At 44.2% G+C, this 22255-nt stretch overlaps 1 protein-coding gene across 1 annotated transcript in view; it reads left to right on the top strand.

Annotated features, from left to right (window-relative positions):
* CACNA1I (calcium voltage-gated channel subunit alpha1 I) overlaps window positions 1–22255 on the top strand; it is a 173296-nt gene that overhangs the window by 109919 nt on the left and 41122 nt on the right. The window contains 7 exon segments of the mRNA XM_050324168.1: window positions 3384–3543; window positions 5744–6059; window positions 6744–6836; window positions 12156–12462; window positions 13850–13951; window positions 13954–14249; window positions 21618–21769. Coding sequence (XP_050180125.1) covers window positions 3384–3543; window positions 5744–6059; window positions 6744–6836; window positions 12156–12462; window positions 13850–13951; window positions 13954–14249; window positions 21618–21769 — 1426 coding nt within the window.

The following is a 22255-nucleotide window of genomic DNA, read 5'->3' as shown; positions in this document are numbered from 1 at the left end:
ATGTGGGGAAAGGCAGCACTAGGTGAGCTGAGGAGCAGCACAGAGACAGAGAGGAGTAGTAGGCACAGCAAGAGAAAAGTAAAGTGGCAGAGGCAGCAGAAAGATTTTGCTGAAGAACTGGTTTTCCAGCACCTTACAGAATTTGTTATGCATGATGCACTGGCGTTGCTGTGGGTGGCAGTTTGTCCGGCGAAGGACCTTTGGAAAAGGGAGGCATCCCAGTTCCCCAAAACAGAATTCTCCCACAGCTGCACTGACAAATATGCCTTCTGCCCATTTCTGTAGCCCAGTACTTGCTTTATAGAGCTTGTTATTTTGGCCACCAAGCTCTACAGTACATCCTCCCCTATTACCCTTAGGCTGTTCAGCCTTTCTCCCTCTTTTCCATTGTTTGCAACTGTTTGCTTCCAGTCAGGCTGTGTAGACCCTGAAACACTGTGAGTCCTGCTTGAGTGGGGTGCATTCCCTCCTGCCCATGAAAGTGTTCAGACACCTGGCAGTGAGGGCATTTCCTTGGAAAACTGCAGCAGATGCCCTGTCTTTTCTGTTAGGCCAGTCCTTTCCTTCCTGGGGGATGGAGGACTGCAAAGAACCAGCCACAGACTGGGCTTCTAGCTTAGGAGGGAATAGGGAGGCTGAGGAACCTTCCACTCAGAGTTCCCATGGTGGCATACAGACACACCACCAGAATGCCATAGCAGAGGACAGGGCTCAGGGACTCTGGCCTGAGTATTGCAAGCAGCAGGGGAGGCTAACAAGGAAGTAAACAAACGTACTGAGCTTGTATTTACACTGTGCCTTTCGTCTATATAGAAGTAATAGCTGAAGTACTGCCAGTAACTGGGTGAACTCAGCCAAGGAGGTCCATTTGATGGACCAAACTGATGCATCTGGTGAGAAACGGATTGTCAGAGCAGTTGCTTTGTAGTTTAGGGCAGAAAGCAAAAGAGGTTTTGCATGAAGTGAAGTGATGGATTTGTTTTAGAGATACTTGGTCCATAGGAGAATTGCAGTTGATGTTTGGATGTAGCTTCAGCGTTCCTGCTTTTGGAGAAGCCAGTCTCATATCCACAGTCAGCATAAATGGGAAGAGAAAGATGAATTTGTTAAATAGGGAGATTTTAAATAAATAGAAATTTAGTTTCATTTAGACTTAGAAGTGGAACCTCTCAATGCTGAAAGTCTTTGTGATGTAGAAAAGATGCCAAGTGATGGGTCCACTTGCCAGTTCTTGGGTCATGGCCCCAGGTACCCAGAGTGCCTACCATGAGGGCAATAGCTATGGTCTTGGCACTGTGGTTAGCATAATCTTGTACCATCAGTAATCTCTCTGAGGGTCAGGATGGAGAACGTATGGGTAGGCAGGGATGTTTCCAAGAGAAAGGCAGACAAGTTTCTCGAGTCACTTGTCTTCTCTTGGAACACAGACAAAATCAATATTTGCAAATTATGACCCAACAAGTGTGTTGTCTGTAAAATTCTGGTGACAGTGTCTATTTTATCTGTTCTGCATTTCAGCATAAGGACAGTCTCCTTCTTGTCATTATTTAGCTCTGAAATGGAGCTAGTATCAATTGATCTGAAAAACATCACCCCCTCTTGCAGTGCTGCTGGCACAGCTTTCCGTGTCACTTGGCTCTCCCTAATGTTCTGTCCAGGACAGTTTATGAGAACTACAGAGCTCATGCTGTGAAGCAGTGTTAATGCTGGGAACATGCTGCACTGCAGTGAGGGTACATGGTCCTGAAGTCAAAGTGCTATCCAAAGTGTTTCTCCAGGACCTGACAGGTCACAGCGACCGGCAGCAGAGTGCTGTGACTCTGCTGTTGGGCTTTGTGTGATGAGAGATCAGACAGCTGTCAGTGACTCATGGCATGTCCATGATCCCCAGCGAGTGACTGAGCTGTGCCCCTGCACTGCCGAGTTACTGATGTACTTGTCTGGAAGCTGCCTTATGTGGTGACCAGTGATGCAGCTGGGCAGTCATGCAGCAGGGCTTAACTACTGCTCCACTCCCTGACCTTAGAACCAATGCCACTGTTCCTTGTCCTTCATTATCCTGTGTAGCCATCATTAAAAATCTTCTTCCTGCACATCGCCTACAGCTCCTGTCTATTCCACACCTATCTGTCCCCTATCTGTTCTCTGCTAATGTAAACCAGTCTGATATCCCACATCTGGCACGCTTCTCCCTCTCCCTTCGGTGTGTGTGCATCCCCACTCTAGGCACCACTTCCTCCCTTCTCTGTGGCATAAGCAGTCCAGGGAACAGACATGGAACATAATGTGTAGCATCATGTGGCTAATTACTTGATGTTGGGCACACAAGGGGGATTATCTTGTGCCTCAAAGGGCTGTCAGAGAATCCTAATCTTATCTTTCCCCTTCTTCTGCCATCTGAAGTAATGAACTGGTTATAAATACCTAATTAGCTAATTATTTGCTGGCCTATATGGAACATCTTCAGTGAAGGAACTCCCTGGGCACCTGGTGGAGGGACCTCCATGGAGGCGAGACGACCTCCTGAGGTGTGTGCAGGGTAAAGGCAGTACGGTGATGCTCAGAAGAATTTCCAGACTTTCACCATCCCCAGAGAGCAGAGGAAAAGTCATTAGCTCCATGGAGAAATGAGCCTATCTTTACCCCTACTTGGAGCTGTGTGAGCTGATGAGACAGGGGAAAATAAAACCACAGAAATAATTCATTAGGTAATTAGAAATTTAAAAACCCCTGCTTTTTGGAAACATTTGCATTGGGCAGAGGTTCTGTGCTGGCAGCGTTTTGGGCTGTGCCTGCAACTTTTGTGATCCAGTCCTGTTGAGGCAGGAGGACTAGGCAGGGGAACTGTCTCTTGATAATACTGTCACTAAGAAAACCAATATATGCTAGTTTATACGTGCTGAAGAGGTTCCTCCCACTGGCAGGCTGGCCTTGGTCTGTCATTACAATTCTCACAGGTTGCAACATGCAGTTGTTGAACTGGGATGTCTTTCAGTCCGAGACTGAGGATGGGACAGTCATCACTGTTCCTTTTCTGCAGGGAAAGGAGAAGCAGGGGATGTCAGTCAGATAGCTGATGACACCAGAAGTCTCATTCCCCTTTCCTTTCTCTGCTGCAGATGGAGGCCTAGGGTTAAGAGATCACAGCATCACAGCAGCTCTGCTGGCTGCCTGTCAGTAAAGGTTAGGACAAGAAAGGGCAATAACCATAAATCTAGCCTGGTTTGGACAGTAGCTAATTTCTGACACTATGCTTTTATCTTCATGTGGCTTTTTTTTTTTTTTCTGTAAACTTCTTTCCTTTTCTTCTTCTTCCCTTCCTCTCTCCCTTTCTCTTTCTCTGTCCCACACTTGCTCCTTCTGGCTCTCTTCTCCCCTTGCAGGCATGCGCATCCTTGTGAACTTGCTCCTGGACACCTTGCCCATGCTGGGGAACGTCCTTCTCCTCTGCTTCTTTGTCTTCTTCATCTTCGGCATCATCGGGGTGCAGCTGTGGGCTGGGCTGCTCCGCAACCGCTGCTTCATGGAGGAGAACTTCACAATGTGAGTGACTGGGAGACCATATCTCCTTCCTTTCTTCCAGGAATGTTTCTCTTTCCCCTTCCCTGCTCGTCTTCTGCTGCCTGGCTCTCTGTGTTTCACTTGCTCCAAACAGCTGTAGGGTGATAGCGTGCAGAGTGTTGGTCATGTCTTGCAGTGGTAAGGGAGGGCAGGCAAAGACAGCTGGTTTTCATCTGTCTTCACGGTTCACAGAAGAACAAGGCTGGGCTCATTTGGATTGGATCAAGGCACAGGTTAGCATGGCTGCCTCTTCCAGCCACACCCAATGATACAACATGCTGCTCCTACACCCAGAAAAAAATTGAAATTCTGAAACACCAGCCATGCTGTCTTTCTTCTGAATTTGCTCCCTCTTCAGAAAACAACACCCAGAGGAATCTTACAGAAAGCCATAGCGCTGCCTGATGCTTCCAGGGTCATCTTTGGCACCTCCAAGATGGAGCTGAGGTCACTGTTTGAACAGTAGTACATTACCTTTGGAGACTTTGGAGGGACACTAGGAAATTATTGGAAAACTTCAGGAGTAGAAGTGCATGTGAGTGGTGCCATGTGGAGGGGATGGAGGGCTGGGGGAAGAGGTATCCCACAGCTGGGTTAGCAAAAGTGAGAACATCTGAATGCAAAGAACGGCTGTTTCAATGGGACAAAATACTCATGGGGAAATGTGGGCACAATTTGGGCAGAGCCTGAAGCCACACAGGGATCAGTTACAGGTATCTGGGATTTTCAGGGTAAGTTCTGCACCACACAACTTTACTCCTCCCCACAGGCAGTGGGGTAGTAAAGCTCCTGCCTGCCATGAATTTTCGAATTACCAAGTTTCAGGGTACAGCTCCTCCTGTTGACTTTCTGGCTATAGCAGATCTCAGGCTTTAAAATGTTTTCTTAAAACCCTATGCTAATCCCAGGTGTGCTATCACTAAAGTAGTTTAGACTACTTTAAAAAAGGCTAAAGCTGTAGACCAGTTTAGACTGATTAAACAGTTCTGAAGCTTGGGGGGGAAAAAAGTGTGAAAATACAATCCATTGAATAGAGTGGAATTAGATAGTAGGAGCTGCTTAAAGCAGGCATTTCCTGTATTTATTTATTCCTTGGGGAAAAACTAATGTTTAGGATGATTGTCCTTTATGTAAATCAGGAGTAGTACTACTTTAATGAGTGTAATTACATCCGTGCAGAGTTAATGTAACTGAGAAGTGAATTGGTGCCACAGTGTTCAAAGTGACAGATATTAGAAAATCTTTGGCTGACCATTACTAGAGAAATCACTTCTGAAGGTACCTAATTCACCAATTATGAGGATGAGTTACGACATATTCTTTGTGGTTTAGTCCTGCTTAGTTTAGAATCAAAGACTTTCTGTCTCTCCTTTTTCATCAGCAGCTGTCCTCTTCCAGTGACATTTAGTGCAAAAGTCTATGTTCTCACAGTGTGAAAGTTGTATATTGTAGCACTGCAAGGAATATACCAAATAAAGTTTAGTCAAAAATTTTTAATCTCCACCTTTCATTTTCCTGATCATTAGCTCATCTGTAGCTAGGCAAGCATAGATTATTTTAATTGTTCATGCATTTGGAAGGTGCTTGCATTATTTGGAAAAAAGCACGTGAAACATTGTCATGAAACATTGCACCCATAATGCCAAATGCCAAGGCGGAGTCAAAGTGAAGTCAATTTTAACTTTGCATTTCCAGATTTTAGGGCTTATCTGTGCAATTATGCACGAATTGGATTTTTTCGTTTCCTAGAAGTACAGAACATCGCCAAATGTTACAAAATGTGTCTATCAACAGTTACATATATGAGCACATCACCATAAAGCCTGATGAACTACCTTAATATCATTGCATCTGATTTTGCTTGATGCTAATGGAGAGAGTGATCAGACTGCAAATTTCTGCATTCCAGCTTTTCTTCATCTCCATTGAAGCACTTTGTGTAATTTGGCTTGGGATGATCTGGTGGAAGACAAAACTCTGAAAACTGGGGACTCACCCTGGAAATTTCATGTTTTTCAGGAGCCTTGTCTTCCTTTCCCTTCTCCTGAGGCAATAAACCTGGAAATCCCTTACCCAGTGCAGTCTCTGTGTCAGAATGGGAGCTCCGAGCTTCACCAGTGTCGCTGATGGGAAACTGTCTGTCACAGGAGATTTATGACAGTGGGTGTTTTTACTCTTGCAGACAAGGTGACATTGTCTTGCCCCCTTATTACCAACCAGAGGAAGATGATGAGATGCCCTTTATCTGCTCACTGTCAGGAGACAATGGAATTATGGGCTGTCATGAAATACCCCCACTGAAGGAGCGAGGTCATGAGTGTTGTTTGGACAAGGATGATTATTATTACTACAATTCAGTGCGGCAAGAGTTCAATATCAGTGGCATGTGTGTCAACTGGAACCAGTACTACAATGTGTGCCGTACCGGCAACGCCAACCCACACAAGGGCGCCATCAACTTTGACAACATTGGGTATGCCTGGATTGTGATATTTCAGGTAAGTCCGAGTTAGCCTTCTAACAAGGCTCAGGCTATTTTTCTTTTTTTCAAATTCAATCTTTCTGGGCTCCAGTGGTAGTTTCTGCAGCCTGTGACACAGATGCAGAGATTAAAGGGCCCTGTAAAAACCCTAGCAAGGGAAACAACCTGCACACCATGAATGGTGTTCCTGAAGATGGGGAGGGACATAGAGCAATTACAGACCCTTGCTGAAAAAAGGTGCACTCTTCAGGCTGACTTGTACAAGTTTCCCCTTCAATGCAGACTGCTATAGTAAAGGAGACCTTTTTTTTTTTTTTTTTTAATTCCCAGCACGCGTTGCAGATGGGAGCTAAAAATCCATGCCTTTTTACTTTTCCTCCGGCTGTACGCAGTGTCCAGTCCAAGGGGCACAGAAACCTGCTGCGGGTTTTCCCCTGCTGCGATCCAGGGAAATGAACTATTTTAATGAAATATTCCTGCTGTGGACTAGAATGATCTCACAGGCTTTGACAGTATGCCAGTGTCACCAAGCAGTACCATGCTGATTTCATGAAATGGAAATTTGGCTTTGTTGAAATGAATTGTTGTTTCTCACCTTTCTTGGGTTGCAACAGCTCTGCCAGTGTCTGTCTGTATACAATGAGAAATGAGCTCTGGAAGCCCACTTCCCTCCTGTTTCTCTTGTTGTTTGTCTTTGTAGGTGATCACACTGGAAGGGTGGGTGGAGATCATGTACTATGTGATGGATGCACATTCCTTCTACAATTTTATCTACTTTATCTTGTTGATAATCGTAAGTATAAGACTTGATGAATGTCAGCAATGCAAGCTAAGAGCCTACAAATAACAGGTCGTAGATCAACATACATACTGGGGAAGCAAACCTCTAGGAATCTCGGAAATCCAACTAGTTGATTTTCACCAAGAGTCTGTGGCAGAATCACAAACATAGTTGTCAGCCAAATTATTATTTTTTACTCCAAAAATATACTTAGGATTGATTTCTGAAGTTCTACATACCCAGGGTAGGATAATGTTCTCATTGCAGATCTTCTTGCAAAGAAAGTTCCCCAAACCAGTTGGCTCAAAAGAACAGAAAACAATTTCTTTATCTGCCCTTCTACTTGGTCTCTTTGTACATTTTAAGCTCTTCAGTAATTTCTGAGCCATGTTGAGCCAGCAGTTTCTGGCAGCACCTGGATTTCTCAGGTTCAGAGTCTCAGATTCACATTTTGTTAGATTCAGAGTCTGTCACGCTGAATTACTTCCTCACCATGAACAAAAACGAGCTACTGCTCCAAAAGTGTCAGCAGTCCAAAATAAACTGGCTGTGTGAGATCCCTTGTGGATGGTGGAGATGGAAAAAGAGAAGTGTGTCCATGATGAGAACTTAATAACCAGTTTATAAGCCCTGTGGATTTATACAAATGAAGCTGAAGGTTGGTTTTCTGTAAGGGTGTTCACTGTCTGTACCTGGGAAGAAAGATGAGAAACATGGTGCCGTTACCTCTCCATTCCTCAAACCTCCTCACTAATTGCATTTTCTTCAAGTGAATATCCTGTTTCTGACAAGGAAGGATTTTGTTTTTATGAAGACTCTTACACTTTTCTCATAGGGGGATCAAAGTGAAGAATAGAAGGGAGATATGTAGGATGAATTATGGGAAGTATAAAATCTTTTCAGGGTAGATGCAATGTAGTTCTAGGTTACTTAGTCAGTAAGACCGTCAGTGTGTATCTTCAAGGCCTACACGCACTTGGATGGGCTGACAAATGGATCTGCCTAAGACTCTGATCTTCACCTAGTACTTGTCCTGGGGGGCTATGCTCTCCTACAGACAGGATCTCTAGAAACAGTCACCCAGTAACATTAACAGACCTACCTAGTACAGCATATAGTTTAAAAATTCAAGTTGACATGTAATGACTTAAGAGAAAGCAAATTTTAATCCAGTTTTTGTGGGAAATTCTGCAACATGTGCATATGGAGAGTGGCACAAAAAACAATCCCATTCAGTTCAGAGAACTTAAGAAAAACTTATTATATCCTTGATTTCACCCTGCCTTATGGCTTTTTACCATTGCAAGGGAAAGACAAGGAGAGAAAAACAGAAGGATGATCTACTCTTTGTGGGCTGTGTCCCTGTGTTTCTGAGCCTGGACAGCAGAGGTGAAATACACCTTAAGGAATGTTACTTTTACTTTGAGCCTGGAGAGTCCCAGAGAGACAGTGCAGAGATGTGATTGCACAGGATGGGGTGGCGGCGGGTGGAGTTCCCATGTGCTCTGTTCTCAAAGGCAAACTGAACATCCCCTGCTTTTTATGAGTTCAGAAAATACTTATTTCCCATGAAGTTTGTTCCTATATCCCACAATGCAATAGATACTTAGTACCCACTTGCATTTTCACCTTGAGCAGCATGATGAGGATACCCAGATTTGTAGAATATGTAGTTCCATACAGAAGTTATTCCTTGTCCCAGAGCCACAGTTTCTCTCAGAGCCAGGAAGGACTGTGCAGAATCAGCATTTAACCATTGGAGCAGGCATGCCCAGTCTGTTGCAGACCAGCTCTAAAAACTGCCCCTCACCCGCTATTTCAAATTACATAAATCCTGTCAGCATATTTTTGGTTTCTAAGCATCCTTCTAGTACTGGCTCACCTCATGTGGTTTCACAGTGATTCAAACTTTTTCTCTGAATTTCCAGGCACTGAAAACCCTCAATTAAACACTCCACCTGAGATTTTACTGCAGAGTGTCATTGACATTTCTAGACACTCCCTCCTCATTTGCAGAAGCCGTATAGGTTTATTTCCATAAAACACAGGAGAATAGGAATCTCAAGTTACTTTGGGGACTGCTCAGAACAGAGGAGCCATATGCTAGGTGGGATAGTTCCTTTACCTTTTTTGGAGTTGCACCAAGAAAGTATTTAGCCTTTCTGTTACCTTCTTGGCATGTGTGATGCATCTTTTGTAGCACATAGCACAGTTTGCACTGTTGCTATCACTTGGTTGCATTTTCTGTCTGAGTCTTCTTATAGAAATGACACTCCCTCTTTAAGTCTCATGAAGTACAGTCCTTCCAGCCTTTATCCTTCCCTCCTTCTCCATGGTTGAAAGGCTGAGGTTTCTAAGCAGGAGTGCTCTGACAGTCATACTTTAAGCCCTGACTCTTTGCTTTTCCACATACATTCTAGCCTTGGCTCAGACTTTCACTTCTGGACCTGGATCTCTGCAGCTGCTCTTTAGAGCTGTGCTTTCATCCATGACTTCTTCCCTCAAAATGATATTTTCAAACTCCTACATAAGGGCATTACCTACTACTTGCTCATATGTCAGGAAGAAGGCTCCACCACCTGGATATGTTCTCAGCACAGTTAGAAATCCTGCACAGATGTGCTTCTCTGAGGGGAAGAGCGCTGGCTGACCCTGGCGCTCAGAGTGGTCTTGTAGAACAACCTGGTAAAAGAATTTTATGTATTCAGCTGATTTTAAATAGCTGCCCCCTTGACCAGAGATCAAGGAGGTGACATGAAGGACTGCTTTCTGCTCTCAGGTCAGTGTTTCATTTCAGTCTTCCTGCTTGAGGTCCAGCTATCTCTTTGTCACCTCTCCAGCTACTTGGCCACTACTATGGCTCCTGGACTAGAGCAAGCTCTTCTGAATTCTCAGACTGTCTCTGAGAATTGTGCAGTGCAGTGCAGCACTCAGAGGCCTCCTTGAAGTGCTCTGTGCTTACACAAGAAGACAAGCTGGATATCCAGGCATAAGCAATAAAAATAATTGACAAGTCAGCATCTGCAGCACTAGTCAGATTTTATTAGATACTACAGAGATAGGGATTGAACTTTGGGCTGAATGAGGCCAGGATCTGCTTAACCAAAGCAGAGCTCAGTCTCAGGACTGAATGGGACTCCTGTGTTGGGGCTCTGAATTGTTGTTTGTGGAACTGTAGGAAGTTGCAAAGTACAGGGAAGTGTAACAAGTAGTGTTCCAGCAATGCTCATGCAGGTGGTGTCCAGCTCCCAGTACTGCCTCACTCAGTGTAAGCAGAGGGAGATAATTGAAAGGGAAAGCCTATGTGAGTGTCATGTGTTGCTGAGGAGTGTCCATCAGAGAATTTGGATTCCCAGTCATACTCTCATCAGTTAGAACATGTATGACATCATGGACTGGGGAAAATCTTGGGTGAAAGTGAAGGAATCTGAATGAGTTTTGTGGGTTTTTTCGTAATTTTGAAGGCCACATTTAGAAGCTGAAGGGAAAATAGGCTGAAATATGGGGGAAAGGAGAGAGAAGGGTTCAGGGATGAAGGGAAACCAAATTAGAACAACTTTGAAGGGGGCAGGGAGGGGGGTGGGGAAACCCTTTATTTTAAGATAGTTTATTGTCCTTAAGTTGAATCTGATCAGAAAGAGCTTCATGTTTCGAAGAGTTACTGAGATGCTACCAGGGACTCCTCCCTTTGAAATACCAACAGCCACAGTTGAGCCTCTGGACAGAGCTGCTGGGCATCTCTGTGCAAGAGAAAGGGGCTTCCAGGGGAGCAAGCTTGTGAGGGGATGGCAAGGGCTATAAGCTGAGGGGAAGGCTGTTTGGATAGGTAAAACAAGCTGGAGTCATTGCTGAAAAAAAAAAATCTTTTCCATGTACAAGGGCTGGGATCAGGTTACCACCACCTTTGCTTGCTCTCTCCCATTTACTGGAGAGGTTATAGGGGGGAGGACTGAATCCAGCTCTCTGTCTGGGCTGTTTGCTTGTAAAGGGGAGAGAGTGAGGTGAGACTGGGTCCTGTGTGGGTTCATACATGAGAAACATGGTGCGAAGATGTTCCTTAGCAGGGATACTCACTGGTCCAGGGAAAGCAGAAATCTTGACCTGGTGCCTTGTCTCCTCCTAGGGACCGTCCCACAGAGTCTATTTCAGAGTAGGCAGTAGTTCAGAGTTCAGACTCTGCATTTTATCAATGCCCTATTGGCACTTACAGCTCTATGGGGAGTAGGCACCAATCAAGGCATTATAGCTCTTGAAAATGATTTTGCATGTGTTAACAGCCCATTTATGTGTGACATTCTCATCATATTGAAGTCCAGGTTTTATCCTAAATCTCTCTACCTGTGGATAAATCTACTAGTGGAGTTTAATTTCTTATTTTATAATATATAACACAAAGTGAGATAATTTTACCCCCAGATTTCTCAGCATCAAGAAATCCGTTTTATAGGTAGAAAAACTGAGACTTAAAGGGAACATGCAAAGTTGTAAAATAAGCTTGGTAGACATTTTGGCTTCTGTATGGAATAAGTACAACTTGGACATTTTATTTGGTTTTGTTCCTAAGAAACTGGGGGAGTGAGTTGTGTAGGTTTTTCATGTTTGAAATGGAAAGCCTACCTAGGCTGATGGACAAGTGAAATAAGAGCTAGTATAATAGGTCTTGTATCAGAAGACTAGAAAATGAACTAGGAAGCATGGTTTTTCCAGACCACTCAGTGTCCTCAGAGTCATTAGTTTTTGTAAACTCCTCTTGGATTTCAAGAGGTCATTCATTTCTGAATGCCACTGCCCTGTACGGTGAAATAAGGTGTAAATGTAGAAGTTAATAATATGCTCCAGGTATACTGATGGATCCTTAAAATGATCTGAGAATACTAACATGTCCTCCAAGAGCTGAAGATCATAAATGGCAGTGCATGTTTTTTCTGATAGTAAATGAATAAGCAGAGGAGAAAGCAATAAAACTTCTAAGCTGGTTCTCAATTTCCCACCATCTGTTTAACACAAAGGAGAGGAAAAGAAAAAGTCCAGTTTTCATTAAACCCTTTGTATGCAACTTCAAAAAAGGTCCCAAAGCATACCAAAAGGACCAGAAGTTGAACCTGTATTTCTTGAATTTCAGTTCATAGCTCTGAGTTCTGCATGGAAATGATGTCTAGTGAGGTCTCCAAACCAAGCTCACGCATTCCCGGCTTTCTCTGAAACCCCTTCTCCATATGCAAACTCGTTCCCATTCCTCTGCCTCCAGTGAATTTCTCCTCTTACATTCCCCCTCCCACATGTTCTTCCTCATGCTGACATTGACCGTCCCTTCTTCTCCTTTGCTATTAGGTGGGCTCTTTCTTCATGATTAACCTGTGCCTGGTGGTCATCGCCACACAGTTCTCGGAGACCAAGCAGCGGGAGCACCAGCTGATGCAGGAGCAGAGGGCCCGGTACCTCTCCTCCAGCACTGTCGCCAGCTACATGGAGCCGGGAGACTGCTACGAGGAGATCTTCCAATACGTCTGCCACATCGTGCGCAAAGCCAAGCGCCGCACCCTCGGGCTGTACAACAGCATCCAGAGCTGGCGCCAGGGCAACGTGGAGACGAGCGATGCCAAACCTGGCGTGAACAGGAAAAGACAGAGGCATTACAGTAAGGATTGTACGGGTAAAGCTGGAAATCCCCATAGTGTAAATGTGAGAGTAACTGGGAGCATCTTCATGTGCCAGATTGCCAAAGGACCTGTGGCTACAAAGCACAGAATTAGAATTAGCACTGGCTATTGAGCATGACACCATGGCCAAACACACCAGACCAGCAAGGTGGAGATGACCAGCCAAGAATGGGAATGAAACAGGGGGAACCAGCAGGGAACGTGGGTGATCCAGGTCTGAAATCCGGAGGCAACAAAGAAATAAAGTTAAAGGCACCATCTGAGGCTTGTAAAGGGTTACATGTCTGGTATAACCAGGTGATGATAGCAGTTTGGGAGAGAGAAGACTTAGGGGGATATGACAAAGTAGGACAAAGAATTGGACTTGGTGACACAGCAGGTCCCCCAGAGCTATCCTCCCAAACTGAGTTGCTGTGGGACCTCAGGAGAGAGGCAAAGAGAGTAGAATTGCAGTAGGGTGTCCCCTGAACCTAGGGAACAATGCTGAAGAAGTCTGTTTGATATGCAAGGGCAGTGGAGATAATTTCTTTTGACAGGAGCACATGCTGTTATGCAAAATATCACGAGATATCATTTAAATTGGATTCCTTGCCAGAAAAGTCACTGTGAAAGTGGCTGCTGATTCCCTTCCTAAATTGTGCTCCCATTAACAAGCAGAACGCAGATTTTCCTTCATCTGGTCTTGCATACTCAGAATTTAATTTTCTTTACTTGCTGGGAGAAAAGTTTCTACAGGCTTTATGCACGATGTTAATGAATTAATTGCTTCATTCCCCCAGTGTCCATTTGACCTTCTAGGTCCAAATGGAGGATCAAGGAACACAAATTTAGTTTGTGTTCCTTGAACACTGAAGTCAAGAGATCTGTTCTGATTCAGAACGCAGACTATCAGGAGTAAGTGTACTACCTCTTCTGGCTTTTTGAGATGATTTGCTAATGTAGTTTCTCTAATTGAGAGAGTTCAGCTCAGCCTGGGTGTTCTTGGGCCCCACTTGTAGCAGTTCAGGACAAAATCAGCTCTTGTGACCATTTTTCCCCACAGCTCTCACTTAACACAAGCTACTGAGTCTCAAGCTGCAATTTCTGCATTAGACAATTCTTTCTCTGATGGACATGAACCCCTGTTGAGCCTAATCACTGGCAAGCTGAACGGTACCATGCCTTTTGGAAACACAGCCCATCAGTGTAAAACCTCCAACAGCAATGGCTTTTATTACTGCCCTTGAGATGATCTGTCAGTGTTTAATCATTCTTAGTGCTAAAAAGCCCAGCTATCCTGTCTAAATACCCAAAATCCAAACACATGTCCACTTTCAATGTCTTTTCAAAACCTTCTCCTTTAAGCATAACCATTTCTCTTCCCAGGGCTTTGCCAGCAGCACAACTCTCTTGGCTGTCCTCCTCCGGGCTTGGTCCAGCCCATTGCTGTGACAGCAACCTCAGATCCCACCAACTGCCCACGATGCCATAGGGGGAACATGAAGCATCCAGAAGGCCCTCTGTCCTGGATAGTACTTATTCAGACCAGGAGGATGGAGGAACCAGTGAAGGGGAAGGAGAGGGCAGCAGAGAGGACCAGAGTGCCTCGACACTGGAGAAAGAGGACGAGGTGGAAGAAGGAGGGCGGCTGAAGCTCTGCAGTGACATGTGGCGAGAAGTGAGGGTCAAGCTCCGAGTGATTGTGGACAGCAAGTATTTCAACCGTGGGATCATGATTGCAATCCTAGTGAACACTATCAGCATGGGCATCGAGCACCATGAACAGGTAAGGCACCTCAGGGCACAAAGTGGGAAATGTGGACTGGTGAGTCCTGCTGGGGGTTATGGCCTTGCTAAGCAGCTGATGCAACTCGGTGGAGGCAGAGATTGAGCAATTTGGACCCCAGACTGCAGCACAGATGGTCCCAGCATGGCTTTGGAGAAAGCCTCAGGATCTTACAGGGTCTCTCACTTCCTTATTCCTACACTTAATCACTTTCACTGTCTCCGTGTATTTTCTTCTCACCTCTTTTCGATCCCTCTCTTTTCCTTCTCTCTGCTCACTCATCCCTCTGTTTTTCTTTTTTTGTTCTATCTTCTCTTTCCATCTGCATCTCTCTCCTTCACCCTCATCTCTTCCATCTTCCCCATTTCTCTCACTCATTTTTCTCTTCATGAGCTTACTGAATCCTTAGTCTATTTGGTTAATTTAATGTGCCCTCTAGGGATGTCACAGACACTTCACCAGCATCTCAATTCAAATCCATCAGCTTGCTAGCCTTCCCAACTTAATTAAGAGGTGCCTGAGCATATTCTATCTGTACAAGAAAGCTAGGAAAGGCACCACCTCCCGTCTTCAGTTATGTTGGGGGTGCAGGCAGCTTGAGCCTTTCCTTTGCCCTGTGAGTAAGAAGCGATAGGTAGGTCAGGCACAAACAGCAGGTGTGGGCACAGGTTTGATTTTCACGCCAGTCGTTTGTAGGCAGCTCTGAATCAGTCATGCACTTTATCCTAATGACAGGTTTGTGAGATGGAGAAAAATTGTGTGCCCTTACTTTATAGCTGGGAAACAGAAAGTGTGTCTACTTTGTGGTGTGCAGAGCCAACTTCAGAGGGTGTTAAATGTGTCCATGACCTTGGATCTGCATTGCTATTGGGTAACTCTGCCGCATTTTGCATTAAAAGAGTCCATGCTGTACATCCATGTCTTAGATCTATGCTGCCAGTCTGAATGCAACCATGGTTTGCTCCATGTGTTTGCCCAAAACACAAAAATAAGAGATCGCTGCACTATTGAGATGCTGACTGTATTGAAACTTTGCAGCCAGGGTGAAGTCTAGTCCCAAACACAGTCTTACACAGCAGAGACACACAGTGTGCCTGGTTCAAGCAAGGCACCCAGATTTGTCCTGTGCTGTATCAGGATGGAGATATCTTGAGACTCGGTGTCTCTTAAATTCCCTGTTTGAGGCAACACGGTGTGTAAGCCAGTATTTGAAGCCTCAGATGTCTGGATCCCACCCACGTACCAAGCTTTAGACCATTTTTCAAAGCCCAGCTAGTTTCTGATACAAGGATGGGAAACCTTAATTTGATCCCAGAACGCAAAATTGTGCTGGATGCTTCAGTAACAGAAAAATACTGGCAGGAGCTCAGAAGAAAGGAGAATGAAGAAGAGGCTGGAGGGGTTGACTCATGGAAATAGATAAAAAAGAGCAATGTATTTATCACGTAGCAGAGAGATGACTAAGGGCTGGAGCCCAGGACAACTTGAAAACTGCCCACTAGTGTTTTAAAGATGTGAACACTAAGCATTGTTCATTCTGATTTATTGGAGACAGCGTGAATTAACAGTTTAACAGAAGAATATTAGAGCTGGAGGTAGAGAATTCACTCTCATCTTCTGGCTATTGTATGTGCAGATTTAAGCCCTTCTAGGATGCCTCTGCTGTGTTTGTACAGCCTGCAGCAGAGTGGGATCTGCCTCTACAGCCTTGGGGTTTCTAGTAGCAGGTTTTTAATGACACGTCCTTAAAATTATGCTATCACTTTTTATCCATAAGTAGCTAGGAAAAGCTTGTGACCCTGCATGCTGTTTCTACTAGAAGAGATGTCAGTCAAACTGATCATAACTGAAAAATATGGTGCAGTCTGTTTATTTAAAACGTGTGTACTGAATTCTGTTTCCCTGGCACAAGAATATTGAGACCATACCATGAATTTCAGGTCCTTTTCAGTCAGCAGTTAGCTCAGAAGCACACAGACGTTTCTCCTTCTCTTTGCTCTCTTTCAGTTTTTCTCAAACCGTGCTATGAGTACATCTCAGGCTGGTACTTCGTTGCCTCAGCATTCATATGAATGTCTTCTGGCCCAGAGCTAAGGCATATAGAGACCTCTTGAGCTTTTATTTTCTGATGCTGGGAGATCACAACCCCAGCCACCCTCTGGGGTCATATCTGGCTGGGCAGGATGTGTGAAGGTATCACAGGTTGGAGCAGACATGGGAGCAGCTCATGGCATGTGCATCAGCTCCTTGATGCTCCACTTTTTCATGGCCTGTTCACAGGTGAGCTGACCAAAGCACAGGTCAAGGGGTGAGAGGGACTGCAGGAGTGAGGCACGAGGTTCAGGCTCAGAAACACAGGAACCCGAGTGACAGAGCCCATGTGTGAGTCTCACCTTCAATTCCCAAGTCTTGACCACCAGACAGAAAAACATTAATTAAAACTATTTGTTTGTTACAGTCCAGGGACTTAATATTCACAGTGTTTTTCTTCAAGGAGACTTGACAACTCAAACAACTTTACATAGATTCAGATCACTTTGGAATTAGGCTTTGTTTATCTTATTCATCTAATCATTTTTCCTGTCCTGATTGTGTGGCCAAGGCAGCCTCCCACCTCCTTATATATTTCTTGTGAGGGAAATCAACTAATTTTGAGAGAAACTGCATTGCTATGAGTCATTTTTAATCCATGAGCTTATCATAAGTTATCACTTGTAAATAGGTAAGTTTATTCAAATCCATCAGTGTGCAATATACCATGTAATATTCACAGTATTAGGCCTTCAGATATTGCTGAGACATTGCCTAAACCCATCATTTCAAGCCTCATCCTGCTTGAAATAGTTTTTGCAGTTCTTCAGATCTGCTTCTATTTGGAAGGGTCTATTTTTAAAATCCAGTGTAGAAAATATTAGGTTCTTGTGGCTGTCCAGAAGGATCCTTTTAAGAGGCTTACTTTTTTTAAATATTCACAGTGGAGCTGGTGCTGCCCACTTTTCTCCCTTATTCACCATGAGGATGAAAGGCTGGTCCCAGCTGAATGTCCCAGGCTGCCTTCCACATCATGTCTTTCTTGAATGGCCTGTTGGACTCAAACCTCTTTGCCATTAGCAGCCATTTTAGACAATTGCTGAGTAACTTGGTTTGTCTTCTCCAGTGTCTACTAACAGTTTTCCTTCATACATCAGATCAATACTTTATGAGGTCCGTCTGTGTGGATCAGATGATGATCCCTTGTTTCCTAACTAGACCTGCACTGTGGATCAGTATTTTCATATCCTTTAGCTTGTGTGATTTCCCTTTATACCAGCATTTATTGCATTCACTAGTTCATATTTTACAGTTATTGCTTCTCTTTTTACTATTTGCTGCTTGTCAGAAACATTCAGCAAATGTCCAAGCCAGCTCATCATACTGACATTTAGTAAATGATAGAACAGTCTCCCAGGGTAGTAGATGAAACCACATTAATTCAGTCTTGTAAAACTAGGGCGTAACAGGCCATCATGAAATCCTGCATTGGTTGTGGGGTGGTGTTCAAACTACGTAAAAGCTGGTTGGTATGTTCCATGGCTGATCTCTATGGCTCTTCTAATTATTGTCTAGTGACTTAGAAATTGTGAGTAAAAATAGGCTGGAGAGACCCCTTTATGGAATATCTTTTTCTGGTGTTCTCAGAGGCAGTGGTGTGCAGGTGCTGTTTGGTAGGGTTGGTCTGCATAGATCACATCAATTACTATTCAGTTTCTAGACAGATGCAAATGTACTCCTGGTTAGGATAAACTTTTCCTGCAGGGGCTTCCTGGTGATCTACATCTTCTTAACCTTTCCTGTGGTGCAGGACTTTCTGGCTGTTGTCAGATAATGGACTCATTACATTTTCAGCCTGATCTGACAAAAGAACTCCAAAGTTAGTAAGAAGCTGAAAAAGAGGAAAAAGCTGAGCTGCTGCCCTCTATTGCCCCAGTTCTAGTTTCTGATAACTGGACAAGTATTCTGAAGTAAATCTGAATCAAATATTTCACTCTCAGTATTTGATCTACATTGTTAGAGATGAAAGAATTCATGGCCTGAAGATGTGAATTGGATAGTTTCATGGATGGGGAAAGAGATCTGTACACAGAGTAAGTGAACCATTCTGGTTCAAACACTGGCTCTGGGCATCCTTTGTCTCTGGGATCTCTCTCTGCTTCAAGCCACCCTCCTTACCTCAATACTCAGCTCCCACTGCTTTGTTCCCAACACTTTAAGTATGATGAGTTAATCAATCTATACTGTCTTGGTAATACGAACAGACTGCTTGTGGGGAGATTTCTGGTGTTCTTTGTTTTTTCTTGGACTAAAATAGCCTTGAGTTCAGGCCTCTCCTTGTGGACGCTTCAATTTACAGTTCCTAGGTAAACCTGGGAGGAGGAAGGCTTGCTAAGGGTTTTGATGACAAATGCCTCAGTGTTGTGTGTGGGAGCTTGGGGAGCCCTCACAACTGTGAGGTGACACATCCACTGTGTTGGAGATACTGTATGTCAGTAGGAAGAAAAGGAGAGAAGCACTTTTTCCTTGTTCATTTGTCTCTTCATCAAGTTTGCACTTCTCTGGCCAGAGAAGAGTCCTCTGGACCAGCAGTGTTCCAGCCACCCACCTCATCCATTGTCTCTCACAGCCACACTGACCCAGGAACAAGGGCATCCCCACACAGGACACAACCCCTGGTGGCCCCCACCCTGCAGCACTGGCTCCCAGCTGATGGCTCTTTACACTCTGTCAAATTACTGTATCTCCAGAAACAACTGCAGTGCTGGATCTGCCCTTAGACAGTGCTTCTCCAGCTGGCTCCTCTCTTTATCTCCTCTTTTTTTCCTGAGTTCATTTCTTTTGTGTTGCTCTTCCTTCCTCAGCCTTTATTTCTTTCCTACTCCATTTAAAACATATCTTTTCTTCTCTACTTATTGTGGGTGCCAGTGAGTTTATTTTTTTAGCCTTGTTTTCTGATTTCTCTTTTGCTGATTTTCTCTCTGCCTATCTCTTCTTTCCTTCTCTGCCCAGTTTTTCCTGTCCCTTTCTCTAGGAAGGATGCTTTTCTGAGGCTGATTGATGGCCCATTAGAAACAGATTGCAGATGAGGCTTGACTAAAGAAACAGATGTTAAGGAGGGAAGGAGTGACAGAGGAACAGGTGACCTTTTCCACAGGCAAATGCAAGCATGGCTTTTCAAACATCAGTTACTCACTACAAAGCACAGGAGAGAATGTATGGAAAGCAGAGAGGAGGAAAATCCACCATCATAACCTGAGCTCTGGGCATGCTTTGCCTCTGGGGTCTCTCTCCCCTTCAAGCCACCCTCCTCACCCCAATATTCAGCTCACACAGTTTTATTCAAGTGACACTCCAAGTGTGGTGGGTAAATCAACCATCATAACCCGTTGCTTTTTTACATTGCTCATTTTCACTGACATAATCATTTGATTCAGACTGAAATTGGCATCTCTGTTTAGCATATACACCTCATGTTCTCGGCAAGTGTCATTTACTGCCTGAGTCTCCGTGCAGTAATCTTCATCTCTCCCTTCCCACGTGCACTTGCTCATTCTTTCTCTCTTCACTCGTCTCCCCTCCTTTCCATGTAATTTTTAGGATGATTTTGTTATTCAGATGTAATTATGGATGGAAATGGAGCCATCTCCCCTTTTTTCATTTTAAAGAGGTGGACTAAGAAGCTGCAACGAGGAGTGCAAGAAATTAGCAAAGGGCATGGGAAACCATAAATGTGAGGAGCAGATTCTAGTTCATTTGCTCACCTGGGAGGATCTGGGCCCATGGGAGCCTCAGAGCAGGACTTAAAGCAGCCCCCAGCTTCAGGCAGAGGGTCAGAACCAGAACTGACCGCCCTAGCAGTCTTATGCAGTCTGAAGGCTATGGGTTGTCTAGCCTGGCCCCAAGATCCAACCTTTTACCCTGGGAGGAATTTCTTTCTTACTCTGGCAATATTTTGTACCTTGCCGTTGTTGTGGTAGTCTTCTGGGCTATGTATGTGTGTGTCTGAGTATGTGCACACGTGGGCAGACTTGCACGTCTCACCCCTCATGCATCTGGTCTTGTGTGAGACCTCAGCCCTTGCTGTTTTGCCTGGTGCAGTCTTAGTCCCTGGGTGAGAGGTGCTTTGAGCCAATAAGTCCATCCCAAAATCAGTGCAGGAGATGCCTCCATTTCACAGGGGATGGCAGGTCCCTGGCATCCCTTGTCAATGATATTAGCACAGCCTCTACCTCCCACGTTTCATCATTCCTGAGGAAATGGTCTAGACCCTTTCCTGACCTTGTAAGAGAAGTTTCCAAGGCTGCACACACACTGAAGAAAAGGCCATTAATTCGGAAAACAAAAGGAGGAGTAATTTAATTTGTTCAGACTTGTTCCACTGATGGAATCATTAAAACACTTTCTCTCATACACAAAAACACACCTATCTCTGCTGGGGAAGACAGAGAATGAAAGTTTTATCAGAGATTTAACAGAAAAAAATTCCCAACTCAGGGTCGGATTGCTTTTTTTTTTCTTTCAACAGTCAACTTGTGTCATCCTTGGAATTTTTCACCTTGTGCACGTGTCTTTCTCCTCTTGCTGTCCATTTTTTCTCTTTTCTTCATCCTGTCCTCCTCTTCCTGTCCCTTGCAGGTATGTTTTTATCAGTGTGCCCCTCCTCGCTGTTGTGTTACTCATTTAGTTCACTATTCACTTAGGTAATTATTGAGGCCACTCTGAGGATAGAGGCATCAGAAAAGACTGATGGAACAAGATCATGAAACTAATGCGTACCAGGGATTTGGTGGGGAGAGAAAAATGGGGAAGTGAAAAAATAGAGGGGATAGGACCAAATAAGTGAGATTTGGAGGAAGACGGGGAATTGTTTTCCTGTTATTCAAACATTTTCAGAATCTGCAAAAAAATGTGCCAACTTCCTACAGAAACCTGAGAGTACAAAATTCTTGAAGGAAGAGGTTGATGGCAAATCAGCCACTTTTGCCCTGCTTCAAAAATACTCAAGTTCTTTGCAAAAAATAAAGCAACTTTAACTGGTTTAATGGGATATGAAGGGGAATGTGGGAGATGCTTGGTCAGCCTTGTCTGTGTGAATGGCTGTGGGGCTCCTGACCACCTCTAGTAAAGAAATTTTTTAGGGACATAATCCATGTTGAAGGTAGTAAAAGTTCAAAGGAACTGGAGTGCAAGTGGCTCTATTCAGCTCCACTTCAATCTCACCAATGGAAGCTTTGCAGCTTCCCACAAACCCTGTATTCTGGAAAGGGGAGCATTTTGTTTCCTATAATTTTGGACTCTTTCAGTTCTGACTCTCTGAATTTGTGTTCTCTCCAGCCAGAGGAACTGACCAACATCTTGGAGATCAGCAATGTGGTCTTTACGAGCATGTTTGCTCTGGAGATGATCCTGAAACTCGCTGCTTTTGGTCTCTTTGATTACCTTCGCAACCCCTACAACATCTTCGACAGTATCATCGTCATCATCAGGTGACCAGGGCCTTGGGGATCAACTGAAATAGACATAGAAAAGCATACCACAGAGCTTGGACACTTTTCAAAAAAGGATTTAGCAGCTATTCTAGGAGGATCTGAGCTGAGCCCAAGACCAAGGACTGGGAGACCAAGCTGTCTTTTCCCAACACTCGATGTTGGTGCAACACAAGCTACAGAGCATTTCTGTCCCTCAGTTCTCTCCTCTCTAGAATGGAGACAACTGCAGCTACCTTGTTAAGTCCACAACAAATATGAGCTGTGAAATATTTTTAAAATGCACAAACAGAGGAAGCTACAAAGGTTTAATGTACGATAGAAGAACTTGTCTTGCTGGAATTAAAAGCTGAAATCCCTTCCTCATTCCTGCAAGATGCAGTGCCTCATTCATGTTCTTAAGGCATAAATGCAGCTTTATATGCATAAGTAAAAACCTATACCATATATTTCTGTCTTGCTCAGACAGATTTTCTCTCTCACCTC

The sequence above is a fragment of the Myiozetetes cayanensis genome, unplaced genomic scaffold (genome assembly GCF_022539395.1).
Source record: "Myiozetetes cayanensis isolate MyiCay16 unplaced genomic scaffold, myiCay2020 scf3, whole genome shotgun sequence".
Classification (NCBI taxonomy): Eukaryota; Metazoa; Chordata; class Aves; order Passeriformes; family Tyrannidae; genus Myiozetetes; species Myiozetetes cayanensis.
Note: the sequence above shows the minus strand (reverse complement) of the source record. Positions and strands in the feature narration are given on the sequence as shown.